This window comes from Pogona vitticeps, chromosome 2 (genome assembly GCF_051106095.1).
Source record: "Pogona vitticeps strain Pit_001003342236 chromosome 2, PviZW2.1, whole genome shotgun sequence".
Lineage (NCBI taxonomy): Eukaryota > Metazoa > Chordata > Lepidosauria > Squamata > Agamidae > Pogona > Pogona vitticeps.
This window is the reverse complement of record NC_135784.1, coordinates 183,503,219-183,522,207: the sequence shown is the minus strand read 5'-3', so window position 1 is coordinate 183,522,207 and position 18,989 is coordinate 183,503,219. Positions and strand designations below refer to the sequence as shown.

Below are 18,989 nucleotides of genomic sequence, written 5' to 3'. Positions count from 1 at the left end.
TTAATTTGGGCCCTCTCTTAATACAATTCATTAAGTAAGAAAAGATGGACTAGCTACACGATGTATTTCAGTTCACAGTGTTAGGAATTTTAAAATTCAGAACGAATCTCAAATATGTTTACTAGGAAATTTTAACATTTTCTTCATCATCATTATTCAAAAATACCAGACACATTCAATTTACTCATTTCCCAGATAGTTGCTATAGGTAGTTTCTTCTGTCCAATTTATTTTAAAGAATTTTTGCAGATCTTTTTTTTGTATTTTAAAAGAATATCTTCTTGTATCAACAAGTTATCATTTAGTCTCCATCTTCTCATAATTCCTTCCCTTCTTCAAGTCATTTTAAGGGGTTATGGTCTCCCATTATTTTTGGTATAAGTTCACTGTTTTCTTAGTATTTAATACTAGCTTTCAATAACCAACACATGTCAATCCTGGAGTATGTTTGGTGTGTCTCTGAAAAAAAAGTGTAGTCTCTTTTAGTTGGATTAATTTTTCTCCATCCATCTATCAATTGCAGTCATCCCATATATTTGAATACATTCTTAGTATTCTTAGTATACAAGTGATCGTATAGACCAGATGGGCGGGATACAGATCAAATAAATAAATAAATAAAATAAAAATGTCATTTTCTTAGATTTGTCTTTTTAAGGGTCCATTATTCCACATGGGACGTGGTGGCGCTGCGGGTTAAACCGCAGAAGCCTCTGTGCTGCAATGTCAGAAGACCAAGCAGTTGTACGATCGAATCCATGCAACGGAGTGAGCTCCCACCGCTTTGTCCCAGCTCCTGCCAACCTAGCAGTTTGAAAGCATGTAAATGTGAATAGATAAATAGGTACCACCTTCGTGGGAAGGTAATGGTGTTCTGTGTCTAGCTGTGCGGGCCACGTGACCACAGAGACTGTCTTCGGACAAAAACACTTGCTTTATGGCTTGGAAACGGAGATGAAGCTTCGAAAAGCTTTTCTCTTTGAGCTGGATGAAAAATTCCATGTAGCAGCCTTGGCCAGAGATGATAAGGAACCAAGACACAACACCGAGACGAAGGACAACAACACCTGCACTTCTCGTGGGAATTGGAGGTTTGGTGAGAAGAGACAGTCTTTTATGCTGATTGGTTAACATCTCAGAAGAATGAAGAAGAAGGGTGGTCCCAGGAAGGAAGAAAACAGAGAATGGAGTCAGAGACTAGAATTGCTTTTAGGATGGATGGATTGATTTTAGGACTGAGAACTAGAATGGAGTTTTGAGATCCAAATGCTAGTTTTTAATACTATGCTAGGATGTAGTTCAGAGAAAGGATAGAAAAAGGGGGCTATGCCTGGCCTACCTTCTAAGCAATTTTTTAGAGTTTTTTATTTTAAGGCATAAGACATAAGACATAAGAAATTTATTTGTCATTGCGCTCACAAGTGGGTACAACGAAATGAGGTGCTCTTCCCCAAGGTAAAACTGGACAACACTACAAAAAAAAGTTAAAATATACACAACTTTCACCATCCAAATATAGATACCCCGTTTTCTCCCAGCAATTAAAATTCCACCAAAAACCTATGGCCCCGCATTTAAACTCAATACTGCACTTGGGTAAAAACTGTTCTTGAATCTGCTTGTCCTTGCTTTCAATACCCTGAATCTCCTTCCTGATGGTAATAGTTTAAAGAGCTGATATCCCGGATGAGAGGAGTCTTTCAGTATGTTAGATATCTTCCTCTTACATCTGTTCTTATGCAATTCTTCCAAAGAGGGGAGTGAACAGCCAATGATGTTTTGGGCCGTCTTGATCACCCCTTGAATTGCCTTTTTCTCTGCCACTGTGCAGCTCGTGAACCATACACAGAGACAGTAGGATAATATGCTCTCAATCAAACTCCGATAGAAGGTGATTAACAAACTCTCAGTCAATTGTTGCTTTCTAAGAATCCTTAGAAAATACAACTGTTGTTGTGCCTTCCTGATTAACGCAGCGGTGTTTGCACTCCAAGTCAGGTCATTTGTTATGATAGTCCCAAGAAACTTACATTCAACCACCTGTTCCACACAAACTCCATCTATATACAGTGGCTGAATGTCTGCTCTTTTTTTCCTATAGTCCACTATGAATTCCTTGGTTTTTTGGATGTTAAATAAAAGATTGTTTTTTTTGCACCAGCGGTATAGCTGTAATACCTCGTCCCGATACGCAGACTCATCATCCCCAGAGATAAGTCCTACTAGTGTAGTATCGTCTGCAAATTTGATAATCCTATTACTGGGATGGTTATTGGTGCAATCCGATGAATAAATGGAGAACAGTAGTGGACTAAGGACACAGCCTTGTGGAGTGCCAGTGCTGAGTATCTTGTCAGTAGAGATGTAGTCATTCATTTTAACTCTTTGTGGACGATTTGTTAAAAAATCCAAAATCCACAGACAGATAGAATCTGGAAAATCAAGATCTTTAAGTTTGTCTAATAATCTGTGGGGTATAATGGTGTTAAAAGCAGAGCTAAAGTCCGCGAACAGCATTCTTACATAATTCCCTTGTGTTTCCAAGTGGGATAAAGCCATATAAAGCACAGTATTGATCGCATCCTCGGTTGATCTATTTTCTTTATAAGCAAACTGAAGCCCATCAAAGGGATCAGGAAGGCAGGAGATAATATATTTCCGAACTAACTGCTCAAAGCACTTCATTAAGATTGAAGTTAGTGCCACCGGCCTGTAGTCATTCGGACTGTTTGTAGGCAACTTTTTAGGCAGTGGAACGATGACGGAAGCCTTGAGACAGACGGGAACTGCGCATAGTGTCAGGGATCGATTAAAAATTACAGTCCATATCCCGGCTAGCTGATCAGCACAGTCTTTTACCACCCGACCAGGAATTAAGTCGGGTCCAGCTGCTTTTCTGGAGTTAACCACTTTCATAGTCTGTCTCACATCCTGCTCATTCACAATGAAGGGGGGACTCTGCTGAGTAAATGATGGCAAACGAACAGTTTCAGTTTGATCGATCTCGAATCGAGCAAAAAAGTTGTTCAACTCCTCAGCCACCTCCACGCCTCCGCCCGAGGAAACCTTTTTTGCTTTGTAGTTTGTTAGTTGTTGAACCCCCTGCCAAACTTGCCTCATGTTATTGCTGAGAAAGCAGTCTTCAATTCTCCTCTTGTATTCGGCCTTAGCTTGCTTAATGCCTCTCCTCAAGTTCGTTCGTTTATTTCACTAGATGGAATTTATTAAAATTCTAACTGCAATGCTTTATGGAAATGTACTTTGTTGCAAAAGCATAGCATAAACTGAATATCTCTAAATACTTTATTTTTCTAATAAAACAATAATTCTTAAAATCCTAAGTTTGGTCTCTTGAACAGCAAATCTGCAGAGCCACATGGTAAAGGCCACAGAGTATGCTACCAGAGTCCTTTTTTGCCTGAGTTTTGTTTGTCTTGGCAGACTCCAAAACTCATGATTTTTATCTTTGTTTTTTCTCTTTTAATTGCTTATTAGAACTCGCTTTATGGCTTGGAAACGGAGATGAGCATCATGCCCTAGAGTCGGACACGACTGGACTAAATGTCAAGGGCAACATTTACCTTTACCTATTCCATTCATCTCTCCAAATATTGTATTCTTACCTTCTTGAAAATCTAAAAGCAACGGAAACAACTTTTCGTAAACCTTTTCTTTGGCATTGTTTGGGGCGTACAGCAATATTATTATGTTGATATTCCCATCAGAGAATTTGACTTTCACCATAATGAATCTTCCCTCTGGGTCTTTGTATTCTTTTATCAAATTGATTTTTTTGTTTTTGTATATTGCAATGCCTTTTTTCTTCTCTTCAGCTGATGCCCATTGATGTTAGCTTGCTTCAGCAGAACATACACTAAATTTGGAATGAAACATTATTGTAATTGAATTAATAAACATGCAAAACATAAATGAGGAATGAAGATAAAACAACAGTGAAAAGGAGTAATATTCAAGATGTTTCCATTATATTATAATAAATAAAAATTTAAAATTTCATCCTGTCTTTTTTCATGCAATTAATTATGGGCTGTAACCCTGTAGCTTTGTTATGCATTGAAAAGGCATGCATCACAACATTTTATCATTTAAATTATGAAGTAGCTGCTAGAATTCTCAGTGACTCACATACACACTGCCTTGGTGATTGACAATTTTTTAGAATTCTGTTTTGAGCAGCAGGTTGGTGCTAAGAAGCAGGTACCTAAACAGAAGAAGCTGGCCACAAGCCATGTGGGCTACCTCTCAGTTGAGGCAGTCAGGCTTTTTTTTAAAAAAAAATAGCAACCAGGCTGGCTTCTGGCAGGCTCTCTCTGCACACGGGCCCGCCTCTCAGCTGCAGGAACCAGCGGACTGTCTTTCAAGATGACAGCAGCAGTGGTGGAGAAGGAAGTGGCAGCAAAATGTATGGAGGTGATGGGGCAGTTGGTGTCCCTAGGTGCCTGGGGGGCCTTCACATAGGGCTAATGAACCAACAAACCAATTAGTGGTTTATCAGGAAGAAAATTGGAAATTTGTGCTTCATGACTTTGACTAGTTACAAACCAAAACAAACCACCATTTTGCTGGTTCGTGCCCATCTCTAGTTCGAATCAACAACAACAAAAGAAAATTAAATAAAAAAACACACTATAAAAGTGACTGTGATATGTGGTTCAGCTACCCTCATCCTTCCACCCCATGTGATGTTGACATTAAACCTGTCCCCTCCCACATTATGTGTGAGCAGGACACATGAGGAAACAAGGTCTACTTTGGCTCTTCATTTCATTTTGATCTTCTAGATTCCTCTATGGTGAAAAAGTAGAAGGCGTAGCTTTTGTCCTCTTTGGAGTGAAAATTGATAATGACAAGAAGAGCATTCCAGACTCACTCAGGAGAACTGAGGTAAGACTGCTAGTATTTGGGAGTGTGTGTAGAACTATGTTTCATTCAACACACAGTATGCTTTTGATTGTGGATTACCTGAAAACAGGCATGAAATTTTACATATCCAGCTTTAATGTGATTCCATGCATTAAAGCAGATACGGAGCAGCTGCCAATTGGCCAGTGCTGGGAGCAGCCAGAGCTGCCTCCCTCCCCGGCTGGCAAGAACAATGTCACCCACTGTTGAGGAAGCCAAGAAGCCGCCTAGCACTGGCCAGATGGCAATGTTGTTCTCGCCTGAGAGGCAGATCCATTTTTGCTGGATCTCGAGTCCCTGACCCCAGTCTTGTCAACAGCTGGGAAGCCGTCTAGAACTGGCCCGCTGGTGATGGAAGCCCTGGTGCGATTTAAGAATGGGGCCATGGTATGCTTTTAATAACTGTACCTGGGCTTGTGCCATGTGCGGTGATTGAAACTGTGGAGAACTAATTTTGGAATGTCTGGTACAACTTTTGTATGTATGTGTACATGTACATGTGTATCTATATATCTGTATCTATAGCTATATCTGACTGTGTGTATATATGTTTGATTTTCTCCTTTGTCTGGTGTTTCCCTTTCAGATTGTTAAAGGGAAAGGGGAAGCGGTGCTTACAAGAGCTATGCTCCAGTCCAGATTTCGCAACCCTGTTGAGCTCGTTGGGCACTCCCTTTATGTCTCTGTAACAATGATGACGGATTCAGGTAAGTGTTGAGTTTAAGGCAACAGGAAATCACAAAAGGTTCATCAATGGTGCACCAATACTGGAGTCTGCCTTGCCTGCTATAGGTAAAAAATGTTATCAGTCCTTTCAAACATTTCTGTTCTAGATTCTTCAGTTGTCTGCTTCTTTCATTTTCATTCCTCTACATCAAACTCAGCACATGGAAGGCCTTGTTCACAAGACTTAGAATTGGTTCATTCCCCTGTTGGTGCAGAGAAAGAACATGGAGAGATCTTCCTAGTCTGTCTCTTCCCTTGCAAAGGGGGGGGGGAGGACCAATCTGGATGCTTCTTGGTTAGTGGAAACAAAAACGTTTAATTACAGCCCATGATTTTAAATATAGTGTGGAGCTACATCTCCACACATCTATATTTGGGGAGCAGAAAATGGACTAGAGAGGAAAGCTGGCACACAAAGTGAGCACAGAAAAGAAGAGGTAGTCTCAGGGACTCTTGACCCTTATAGTTAAGTTAGTCTTGGTTGGCACCTGGGAAGTAAAAACAAAGCCTGAGGCTCCTCACGGACACCCAGTGTTAAAGAAAAGCCTGCAAGGCTCTTTTTACGATCAGCCTCCAAATAAAATCCTACCTTCGGAGGGCTTCTGTTTTGACCAACATTACCCCGACTGCAATCAGAGAAGCATGAAGATCATGACTTAGTAACAATTCTACAGACACTTGAAGGGATGGAGTTTAAGGTGCTGGCCCATTATTCTTCATTTGCTTCCTAAAATGGCCTTCTATTAAAATGTACATGCCACAAAAAGCAACCTGCAGGCTTGGTAGTCTTTCCATGGCTTATTATCACCCTAATTAGAGATGGGCATGAACTGAACTATGAACCAGAAAAATACATGAACTGAGTTGATTTGTGGTTCGGTTTGTGGAACCCATTTTGCCAAATTGAAACAAAGTGCCAACTTTTTTCAGTTCAGCCCTTTGTTTTGCTTTGACAAAAGGGATACCTGCCCACCTCTTCTCTCTCCCTCCCTCCCTGGCCCTGCCACCACCTCCTCCTCTTCCTCCTCCTCTTCTGCAGTTGTCTTCAGAGACAGCGGCCTGGTCCAGCTTCCCTCCCAGGAGCTCCTCTCAACCTGTTGTCTCTGCTCATTCCTCTGCCCATCAGCTGATAGGTGTGGTCTATGCGCAGAGACAGCCAGCCTGGCTCCTGGAGGAGAAGCTGGGTCACTGTCTCTGAAGATGGTGGTGGTGGCAGAGGAAACAGCAGGACCAGGTAGGGAGGCAATGGGGGCAGCAAGACGTGGGAGAGGGGGTGGCGAGGGGGGGGGTGAAGGCAGGGGATTCCCTGAAGTCCTCCCAGGCACAAACCAGAAAAACAACTTGCGAACTGATTCATTTTTCCAGGGGATTCCTGGTGATCTGTGGTTCATGGGTTGCCAGTTCACAGGTTTTCTGAATTGTGCCCATCTCTAGCCCCAATGCTTCCTCTGATCTTTCCTGTGACAGCCAAGAGAAATGCATTTTTCTGCTTTGTTGCTGAGCCAGGAAGGCTTCCCTCTCCTGTTCAGAGCGTAAGAGAGAAGACATGCTCCTTTACTTGGTGATTTTTCTCTCAAATATCTCAGATGTTCTCAAGAACCAAAAGCTTGAGAGTAATGCTGTTGAATCCAACAGCCACAGAGTGGCAAAAGTGGCTCCAGCTCTATCACCCCCTGTCCCGAGGCTTCTTTCTTTGTCACTATGAGGCAGAGTGTTTATAAAAAGGGTACTGGAAGCAGTGAGCAGGCAGAGAGGATCAAAGGGAAGCAAACCCTGAAGTAAGATGACGAGGCTTATATCCCTTTTGTTATTGGGAACCCCTTAGTGAAAGGCAATGTAAAGCTTCTCTGAACACAACACTGGTCTGCACTGTGGTTCATTTCTGGGGAATATTCCTATGGCCTATATATATTAATGCCTAAATCGGTCATACTGAGCCTTAATGAGTCTGGTTCCTTTCTCATCATCATGTGATCATCCTTAATGTGTGGTCTTGACAAGACTGAGAGAGTTTTCATGGTCAAATGCTAGATGGCCAATCTTCAGATTCTACCCAGGCTGAGCAAAGAAGAGGTGAGTTCTCAAACAATGACATCTCAGAAAAAAAAACTCAGGGAAAAAAACATTTGGTTGAGATCCTGTTGTGCCGCTCCACATGCACAACAGTGATGATACCACCAGCAGTGGGAAATTGCTGCTGATCAAAGGGTTCCTTTGGCAGTTTCAGGGTGCATGCATCTTTCTTGGCATTTTATATCAGTTGCACATTGTATATCTCTGCCACACAGTATATCATTTTTGTAATTTTCAAACTCATGGGACTCCAGTAAGGTGACTGATCTCTGTGTATTGTTGCTTATTTCTGTGACAGAGAGTATGTCATCTTGTATGTACTTTCGACATCTAATAAAGCATGTGTCAAATTCTGTAATTCACAGGTTCTTAACCTTTGTTACTCAGATGTTTTTGGACTGCAACTCCCAGAAACCTTCACCATCACCTCTGCTGGCTGGGGTTTCTGGGAGTTGCAGTTTAAAAACACCTGAGTAACAAAGGTTAAGAATCACTGCTGTAATTCACTAAAGAAAATTGGGGATTTTTGCCCATTTATCAGAGTCTCTGTGAGTTCATTATAGTAGCAAATTGGGTTTTTAAGAGTTGTGCGTCCTCAGTGTGGGACAAGATTCCAAGAAAGAACTTACCCTCTGGCAAGGGGAGTATTAGCTGCTCGTTAGCTCACTTGGGGAAGGAAAAAGTCCCAGAATCTTGGCCTTTGCTGTGTATGAGGTAAATGTGTACCACAGAACATGTACCGTGTTTCCCCGCATATAAGACAGGGTCTTATATTAATTTTTGCTCCAAAAAACGCATTAGGGTTTATTTTTAGGGGATATTTTATTTTACAGTAATGTCATCTCCTTCTGGTTGCTGCACAGTGCGGTACAATGGTGGAGGGCAGGGTTTCACTTAACTGGGGCTTATTTTGGGGATAGCGCTTATATTACAAGCATCCTGAAAAATCATACTAGGGCTTATTTTCAGGTTAAGTCTTATTTTCAGTGAAACAGGGTAGTAGAAGTAGTAGTAGTAATTGCTGCTATGTACCATTAATTCATCGCCAGCTTATGGTGACCCTGTGAAGGACTGACCACCAAAATGTCCTACCACTAACAGACCAACTCAGCTCTCGCAAAATCAGGGTTCTGGCTTCCTTTATAGAGTCAGTCTATCCTTTAGAATCTGGCATTGTGTTTTCAGTTTCATTTCAATCCTGGTAGCAGGAATGTGCTGCACTGCTTTTTCTGCACAAGGCCCTTGTTGTCAAAGTTCAGCATTGGTTAATATGACCTCTCTGTGTAGTTTTCTCCTCAAAAGACTTAATAGATTTTGTAGTCTATCCAACACATAGGGCTTCTTCAGAAGACAAGCAGAGGTGAAGTGTAATTCCTTAAAAAACAGAATGTTTGGAAATTATTGGATCTCAAGAGGCTAATTCTGAAATAATTTGGAGGAGATATTTCCTCCCCCTCTAACAATTTGGCTTCATATTTTAGCCTGCCTTTCCTATGTTCTTTCTGCAGGCAGCGACATGGTGATGGCAGAGAAAAGTGACATTAGCATTGTAACATCTCCCTATCAGATCCACTTCACCAAAAACCCCAAGTACTTCAAGCCATCAATGCCCTATGGACTGACGGTAATCTTATTTGCAGTCTGTTTTCCTCTCAGGGTGTGTTTGTGCTGTTTCAAATCCAGAAAGAAGCACATAAAAAGCAGTACAATTCTCACGTTGTAGATGTATCAACACTAGTGATCTAGGCTCCGTTAGTGCAAAATCAGCAGAAATTCAGCAGAATCAGCAGAGTATTGATCAGTCCACGTAGTCCAAATAACTTACGCACACACAGGTAACTTCTCCCAATACCAACGTGTATTTACAGGATATACAGTATACAGCAGTTCAGTCAGGCAGCATAACAGGATAGCATCACAAATCAGGAACACATCTTCTGTACAGTTTGAAATATATATACTTATACACATCTGCATGCGACCAATCACATTAGATGTTACATCATCCATGAGTCAGCATCCATGAGTCAGTGTGACTCAGTATTCTTACACACCTGTACAATATGGCTGCTCATTAACACACACCTCGTTCTGTTCAGGCCTGGAAATTATCCTTGACATCCCTCCTAATTTACACCTGAGCAGAACATACATCCAATTCTTCAATCATTTCCTTATGTTTTTGTATGTTCAGAGGTTTTGTCAAAATGTCAGCTACATTTTTCTTTGTCTAGCAATATTGTAACTCAACTTCTCTTTTATTGCTTCTCTGACATTATGATACTCTATGTCAATGTGCTTACTCCTGCTTCGCATCTTTTCAGTGGTCTCCATCTGAATGCATGTAGTGTTATCTTCTTACACAGTTATGGCCTGATCTACTATAATTCTTAAAATTGTACTACACAATTTCTGAGCACAATTCTGATAATGCTGCAAATTCTGCTTCAGTTGTTGATGTGGCAATAGAACTTTGTTTCTTGACTTCCATCCCACCAAAGTATCTGCAAACATTATTGCAAACCCAGAAACTGATTTTCTATTACATCATTGGCCCATTCACTGTCCACATACACCTTTAATTTCAATTCGTTTGAAGGTTTTATGACTAAACATTTGCCAAGTGTTCCTTTTAAATATCTGAACAACCTTTTTACTCCTTACCAATGTTTTTTGTGTAGGTTTTGACACATCTGCTCAGAATATTCACCACTGCAGCAATGTCTGGTGTTGTCCAATTGGCAAGATACATCAGACTTCCTATTGCTGACTGATATATTTCCTGATTTTCAAACTCTTTGTTCTCAGTTCCTGACTTTTGAAAATCCACTATCGTTGGAGTTTGTACACTTTTACATTCTTGCATGTTATATTTACCAACATTTGTTCTATTTTTACTTTCTGACCTAACATATAACCTTTGTCTTGTTTCTGAATTTGCACCCCCAAAAATTTTGTATTGGGCCTAGGTTCTTCAATTTGAATTCCTTTTTCAACTGCTTTTCAAATAAATCTATTTGGCTTTGATCCTTTGACATAAAACATTTGTCATCTACATACGCTAACAAAATATTTAGCTTTTTTCTGTATTCTTTCACATATAAATATGGATCTGCCAAACTGTTTCTATATTTTAACCTTTTCAGTGCCGAATGCAGACACTGATTACAATTTCTTGCTGATTGCCTAAGCCCGTAAATTGCTTTGTTCAACCTATACACTATTCCTGGTTTAGAACTTTCAAACCCAGGTGCCTGTGCCATGTACAATTCTTCTTGTAAATCTGCATTTAAGTACAGTGGTGCCCCGCTAGACGCTTACTCCGGTAGACGACAAAATCGCTTCACGATGAGTATTTTGTGATCGCTATTGCGATTGCAAAACGGTGTTTAGATGGGAAAATCCACTTGACGACGATCGGTTCCCTGCTTTGGGAACTGATTTTTCGCTTGACGACGATAAAAACAGCTGATTGTCGGGTTTCGAAACGTCCGCCTGCTGTTTCAAAATGGTTCCCCGCTGTGTTTCTTCACTTTACAGGCATTGGAAAATGGCCGCCCTATGGAGGATCTTTGCTTTACAATGAGGTATTTCGCCCATTGGGACGCATTGAGCGGTTTTCAGTGCATTTCAGTTGGCTTTTTAATTTCGCTTGATGACGATTTCCTTCTACAGCGATTTTGCTGGAACGGATTATCGTTGTCAAGCGGGGCACCACTGTAAGCAGTAGTTATATCAAAGTGACTCACTATGTACTTTCTAGAAGCAGCTAGAGTTAATGCTAACCTCAAAGATTCTGCTTTTACTGTTGGTTAAAAGACTTTATCATAATACACATTTTTCTTTACTGTGTATCCCTGAGCCACAAGTCTTGCTTTGTACCTATAATCTCCATTTATTTGCATTTTTCTTTTGTAGACCAACTTGCTACGAATTACTTTATCTTCTGGGGGCAAAACTCTCTGTAAATACTCCATGGCCATCCATGGATTTTAACTCTTCCTTCATGGCTTGTTCCCATTTCCTTTTCTCTGCCTCAGGTAGAAGCAACACTTCCTCATAATTCTTGGGTTCTTGATATACATGACACACTTTTATTTCCCCTACACCAAACCTTGTTGAAGGGATTCCTTTATTAGCCCTTTCAGACCTTTTGGGGATTAGTGGTTCTTCTTTAATTGTAGGCTGGCTTTGTACTTCACTACATTCCCTATCATCCTCTTCTTCTGAGGTGCTGTTGCTTGAGCTTTCTTCAGCCTCCTGCTTTGGCTCTATCTCATTTCCTCAATTTTTCTCACTTTCTCTTATGGGAATGTATATTTGGGAATTTGCGTGTACCTTGTCCCAGTTTTCATGCTCACAAAAGTTAACCAATCAGGAGATTACTACATTTTTGTTTCTATCCAGGAAATGATATGCCTTGGACCCTCTTTCATAGCCCAAAAACCTAATTTTGTTAGCTTTTGATATTTTCTTCTGGTTTCCTTTGGTATGTGCACCCAGGCACTACATCCAAACACTCTCATATGCTGTAGGGAAGGCTCTTTCCCATACAACATATAATATGGGGTTTGCTCTATAGCTGAAAAGCAGTCTATTAACAATGTAATTTGAGGTTAACAATGCTCAACCCCAGCACACATGACTCATATTAGCATCTGCTAATAGGGCATCCTTCATTGTTTGCAAGACTCCATTCCTGCACTCTGCAACCCCATTTTGGAAAGGAGAATATTTATTTATATTTATTTATTTATTTATTGGACTTATATACCGCCCCATAGCGCTACAAGCACTCTCCGGGCGGTTTACAATTTTTAATTATATAGGCTACACATTGCCCCCCCCCCCAGCAAGCTGGGTACTCATTTTACCGACCTCGGAAGGATGGAAGGCTGAGTCAACCTTGAGCCGGCTACCTGGGATTTGAGCCCCAGGTCGTGAGCACAGTTTTTTTTTTTTTTTTTAGCTGCAGTACAGCGGTTTTTCTGTAGAATATTCCTGTGTTGTTCAACCATGTCTGGAACTTTCCTGACATGAATTCAGACCCTCTATCTGTCTGTAATTGAGCCACTTTCCAGTCATATAGTCTTTGCACAAAATTTACCCAATTTTTGAAATGATTGAACACTTCTGCTTTGTTTTTCATCAAGTAGCAGAAATAATAATGTGTGTAGTCATCTACAATGACTGGGATATATTTCGCTCCTCACATAGATGGCTCAAGAAGCCCAATTATGTCAGCATGGACTAACTGAAATGGCCTCTGAGTCTGACTAGTACTTCCTCTGCTTTTTGTGTGTACTTTTGATTTTGTCAGTTTACACACATTACAGTCTAAGTAATTCTTGCAAGGCTTCATTCTCACACCTTTAGCCAAGTTTTCCATTTTCTGTATTACTCTGAAATTTGCATGACCAAGCCTTCTATGCAACAAGTGGGCACATTGGTCATGCTGAGGTGTGTTCCTAACCATGGCATGTGTCACATTGTTCTGTGTTTTCCCTTTTAGCACATATAAATTATTTTCAAGCTTTGCTGTAGTACAAATTTTGTTTCCTTTCTTAATTGTACAAGTGCTCTCATCAAATGACACTGTATAACCTTCCTTATCAAGACTAGAGACGCTCAGTATATTACAATCTAATTTTGGAACTAGTAACACACCACTAAGTTCCCTTTTCAAACCTGGAACAAACACAGTCCCTTCTCCAGTGATGGCAGACTTCTCTCCATTCGTTTGGCTCATGAAACTGTGTTCTGAAGCACCTGGAAAAGAGAACAGGTCTTGTTTGTTAGTTCGATGACATACAACTTCACTGTCCAGGATCCAGCTGGTGACCTTGGCTTTATCAGAAGCCTGCACAAAAGAAATCCTTCCCTGTTTCTTGCTTTCGCTTCCGTGGCCAGCTTCTCTGCAGTTCTTCTGTAAATGCTTTTCAGAACCGCACTTGAAACAGCGTCTCGCAGTCAAAGCCTTGCTCGTCTGCTCTCCCCTCCTGGAAGCAGCTCTCCTCCACTGTGGGCTGTACTCTCTCCTCCACTGTGGACTGTCATCTCTCCCTTTGTTTTTGGATCTTTAATTTCTCCTTTGCTCTTCCTCCAGCACTCTGCCTGTCAGGTACTCAAGAGTTAAGTCCCTCTCTGGCATGGACTCAAGGCTTGTCACCAGCACATTGTAGTCCTCTGGGAGACTGTTCAAGATTACGTACACTTTGTGGCTTTGTGTGAAGTTTATTCCTCTCTGTTCAAGCTCTATGAACAGGTTTTTCATCTTCTGCAGGTGCTCAGACATGCTCCCGTCATGTTTAAACCTGGCTCTATACAGCTTTCTGGTCCAAGTTACTTTGGTTCCCTCTGTATCTCTGACATAAATTCGTCTGAGAGATTCCCAGCATTCTTTAGCCGAGGTCAGTCCACGTACGTTTACTAACTGGCTGTCCTCCAGGCACAGAATTATCATGGTTAACGCCCTTTCATTTTGTTTTTCTTCCTCCTCATCTAACGCAGCGGGAGGATCGGAAACAATCTACCACAAGTCCTCCCTTCCCAGCAACATCTCGGCTTTAACCAAACATATTTGATAATTCTTTTCATTTAGCTTTGTTAAAGGAAAACCTCCCATGCTTGCTGCCCCAAATGACTACATGCTGCTGCCTTTTCTCTCAGTCCTCTGTTCTCTTTCCCCTCCTGGGATCTCAGTGGCAGAACTCTCACCTTCCTGGACTTTTTACATATGCTTCTGTGGCACCCTCTGGCACTCACTGGCATCCTTGGCACAAGGCAGGTATCGCAGAGCGCGTTGCTGGGCCCATAACCCCTTGTTAGCGCAAAATCAGCGTAAATTCAGCAGAATCAGCAGAGTATTGATCAGTCCAGGTAGTGCAAATAACACACACACACAAGCAACTTCTCCCAACACCAACATGTATTTACAGGATCTATACAGCAGTTCAGTCTGGCAGCATAACAGGATAGTATTAATCACAAATCAGGAATACATCTTCCGTACAGTTTCAAATATATATACATATACACATCTGCATGTGACCAATCACATTAGATGTTACATCATCCATGAGTCAACATCCATGAGCCAGCATGACTCAGCATTCTTACACACCTGTGCAATATGGCTGCTCATTAACACACACCTTGTTCTGTTCAGGCCTGGAAATTATCCTTGACAGGCTCAGGAAGCACCCCTTGATTTCAAGCTCAGTCACTTGTTCTGAATTGCTCCAGGTATATGTCACCAATCCTGATGGCTCCCCAGCTGCCCGTGTCCCTGTGGTGTCAGAGCCTCTTGCAGGAAATGCAGTAACACAGAATGATGGGATTGCCAAGCTAGTCCTGAATATGCCTGGAAATGCGCAAGAGCTAAGGATCACTGTAAGTCACCTGAAGTTTATTCTAAGTTCCTTCAAATGTCTTGTAGTTGTCGGTCATCCTATTTTTCACACACAGAAACAAAACAGTGATTCATTGTTAATATGTGTGAACTTTCAGGGCAGGATACATTGGTCAATGATGTGGTGGAGCACATGTTTGGCTTGTAGAATATAGGTGGGCAACTTGTACCTAAATATCTAAAATGGTATTTTCTCATGACTTAATTCTGTACAGCACTTGGTCTCATTTCAAAATCTTTCTGCAAGTCATTATTTCTGACCCGCAACAAAAGGTGCAGACCAGAAAGAAAAATAATCGGGTAGAGGGAGAGGAAGCACCCTCAGTCCCACTGACTTTTATCTCTATCCCAACCACAACTGGTTTCATCTTCTATATGTGTATACACATCCATTTGGACCTCTCATGATTCTTCTCATCTATGAAGTAGTTGTTCAAAGGAGTCATGGCTTCTATCAGACTTGGTTAACCTTCTTTCCCTCTCAAGGTAAAAACCAACCATGAACGACTCCCAAAAGAACGGCAGGCAACCAACAGCATGGTGGCTAGACCTTACCAAACCCAGGCAGGATCTGAAAACTACCTGCATTTAGCAGTCTCTGCTACAGAGCTCAAGGCTGGGGATGACTTGCATATTAATTTCAATTTGAGAAGCAACAACCAAGACGTGCTGAATGGAGTCACATATTTAACCTACATAGTAAGTGCTATCAATGTGGGCAGAGTGGAGCTCCCAGCTTCTATATAATGCTGAAATTATGGTGGAGGAGGGGACCATGAGTCCAGTCACTGTTGGGAAAAGTGCCTGGGAAGAAAATAATCTCAGGTCTCAAGGAATATTTTAGCGTTAATCAAAAGCAGTGATATCGATAGGGATGTAGTAGGTAATTGATACAAAGGAAGCTTACATTTCCCTCCAAGATCTTTATGAGCTTCCACAGCCCCAGAGGATGCTATTCCTTGGGGTGAAAGGCTCCCAGGCACTATAGTACACTCCTGGTGTGTATGTTTTAGACCACTGGACTGTAAGCTGCATTGATTTTATTCTTCTCATTTTGTAGAGTGCTTTGGACTTTTCTTGGTATATTTTAGCTGCCATTAGATGTTAGCACTCCCTGGGTTGGATGTTTGTTTGTTTTGTGAAATAAAATCTACTGTGCTAGGCATGTGTAGGTAGGACTAGAATCTTGTTTTACAAGAAAGCAGTAAGCACTTCCATATTACAGCATTGCACAGGAAGTGAAGAACTGTTTTATTCTGTTGACTGTGTGTGTTAAGTCATGTAGTTCCTCCTTATCAGCATCACATTCTTCAAGCCAATGCACGGTCTTCTTCCTAATATTATGCCTTGTTTATCATTAGATCTTAACTAAAGGGAAGATACTGAGGGCTGGGAGGCAGCCGAGGCGAGCTGGACAGAATCTGGTCACCATGTCTCTGCGCATCACCCCAGATTTCATCCCTTCATTCCGTGTTTTGGCTTATTACCCAGTGGGGAACAATGAGATTGTGGCCGACTCTGTCTGGGTGGATGTGAAGGACACCTGTATGGGAACGGTAGGTCAATCTTTCTGCTTATTTACTTCACTATGTCAGTGCATGGCACCCTTTTACAGATGCTGCCGTGAAAGTGTGGGAACTGTACTTGCTTTTCCGTGGATAGTTCCTGTGTCTTCAGTTGTCAATTGGAAATTAAGCCATATAGTTGCAGGTTTTTCAGGCTGTTTGGCCATGTTCTGAAGGTTTTTCTTCTAAACATTTCACCAGTCTCTCTGACCGGCATCTTCAGAGGACATGAGTTAGAACTCTGTTTTCTGGTGTACTATGTGGGATAGTTGAGTATTTGTAGCTGTGGGATCAACTTTTTGTCCTTTTCAGGAGGACAAACAGCCCAAAAAACCTACACCAACCATCGGATCTCGGCTGTGAAAGTTTTCAAGAATATATTAAGCCATATACTTGCTCTGTTCTTGACTTCGAAAGAGAGAATCACATAGGAGACTTCAGAGTCATATTCACAACTTTATCTAATAGTTTATGATAGAAAAATAGCAGAATTTCAATTTTCCCTGTTACAAAATTGAATCTTTTGGTTGCCTTTGTTCAAACAGCTGATTGTAAAAGGAGCAACTGAGACTGACGAACAAATCCAGGAGCCAAGCGCTCCAATGGAAATCAAAGTGGAAGGAGATGCAAATGCTACGGTCGGTCTTGTGGCTGTGGACAAAGGGGTTTATGTCCTAAACAAAAAATACAAACTTACCCAAAGTAAGGTAAGGCAGGCAATTCCTTGGATTTGAGACACCAAGCTCAGATGGCTTTTCATCTTGAACCTTGCTGAATCTATGCACTGTTTCCTCCATTTTTATTCTGTTGCAGATCTGGAACACAGTAGAAAAGAACGATATTGGCTGCACAGCTGGCAGTGGCATGAATAATCTGGGTGTTTTCGAAGATGCTGGGCTCACCCTGGAGACCAGCAATAAGCTCTCCACAAAACTAAGATCAGGTATGATGATCCCCTGTGATCTGACAGAGGATTTGTGGTATGAAAAGTGTCCTTCACCTGACAGCCAGCCCTTATTGGTCTGTTGCCTCTAATACCAAGATCTTGAACAGACAATGTAAGATCTTGATGATGACATGCTAATCATCATCATCATAATCTTAGAACTGCAGACCTAGAAGGGACCCAATAGATCATCGAGTCCAGCCCTTATCCATCTCCCAGTTACATCACAACATGGTTTACAAAGATGTGCCACAAATAAACCCCAGAAGATTGGTATTTCTCAAGAAAAGAAGCATCAGGAATTGGAATGGAGCAGTGTTGGGTTAAGCATGTGCTGTCACTGATAAATTCCTTCGTTGCCCCACATTACCTCCTCTGTACACTGTTTTGCACAGAAATGGTGAGCGTGTCCATGTGTGTGTTAGTATGTATGCCTCTGACATGTACGTCCTTGAGCGTTAAGGCTATAGCCCTGTTCTCACTGCCATGGAAGTAAGGCCCATTCATCTCTGAGTAAACATATAATTAGAGACAGACTATAGAGCAGTCTTCTTGTTCCTCCTCTTGGTATTAATTCCTTGTTCCTCCCTCTCTTGTTATTCCCAGATGCCAAATGCCCCCAAGCTGCGAGGCGGAGACGTCGCCGCTCTGTCCAACTCATTGAGTCGAAGGCAAGCAAAGGTATGTGAAAAGCATCAAACGTTCCTGTACTCCAGGGGTTCCAAAAGTGTGCAGGGGGCCCATTGCAGCCTCTTCAGTGCCCCAGGGTGCTGTCAAGCCCAGCTGGCAGCACAGCAGAATTTGATCTCTGTTTCTTTGCAGAGTTGGTGGTGGTGGTGCTGCTGCTGCTCTGTGGGCTTCAAGCTCTGCTCTTTTGTGCTTCTTTTCTTCCTGCTCTGCCCGCACCTCTTGCTCCTACTACTACTCTGCTGCCTCTGCTCAAGGAAGCCAGAAGTTGGAAAAGTTGGGAACTACTGCTGTTCTCTGAAGCAGCCATTCTCAACATGCTTTTAGCCAAGGTCTGTTTAGGGGTTCTTCTCAGCTCATGGGGGGCCCTGCCAAACAAGGCAACAGTACAAGCAGATGAAATAAAAAACCCCTTCTCACACGTATCAGTCATGACCCCCTTTGACTGTGCTAGGTCCCCCAGAGGGACATAGGGCCCCCGTTGAAAATGGCTGCTCTAAAAGATCGAGGCACTTTTGTAACATCAAGCGTAACAGGATTATGAAATGGACATGTGATTGGACAAAAAGTGGACACTTAGCAAGGTTGTGGAAGGACTTTTCTCTGCATCCGAGTAGGTAATACTAGCTGGAGTAGACCAACCAGCTATCTGAGCCAG

The 18,989-nt window shown here is 41.8% G+C and overlaps 1 protein-coding gene across 2 annotated transcripts in view; it reads left to right on the top strand.

The window, feature by feature from the left end:
- The window catches only part of LOC110070232 (A.superbus venom factor 1), a 124,942-nt gene that overhangs the window by 37,394 nt on the left and 68,559 nt on the right, over nucleotides 1–18,989 (top strand). For both annotated transcript variants that reach the window (XM_072991548.2, XM_072991549.2), the window contains exons 8-16: nucleotides 4,803–4,905; nucleotides 5,510–5,630; nucleotides 9,231–9,346; nucleotides 14,968–15,114; nucleotides 15,620–15,832; nucleotides 16,495–16,689; nucleotides 17,244–17,405; nucleotides 17,512–17,641; nucleotides 18,251–18,325. In XM_072991548.2, the coding sequence (XP_072847649.2) occupies nucleotides 4,803–4,905; nucleotides 5,510–5,630; nucleotides 9,231–9,346; nucleotides 14,968–15,114; nucleotides 15,620–15,832; nucleotides 16,495–16,689; nucleotides 17,244–17,405; nucleotides 17,512–17,641; nucleotides 18,251–18,325 (1,262 nt within the window). The remainder of the gene's footprint in view (nucleotides 1–4,802; nucleotides 4,906–5,509; nucleotides 5,631–9,230; nucleotides 9,347–14,967; nucleotides 15,115–15,619; nucleotides 15,833–16,494; nucleotides 16,690–17,243; nucleotides 17,406–17,511; nucleotides 17,642–18,250; nucleotides 18,326–18,989) is intronic.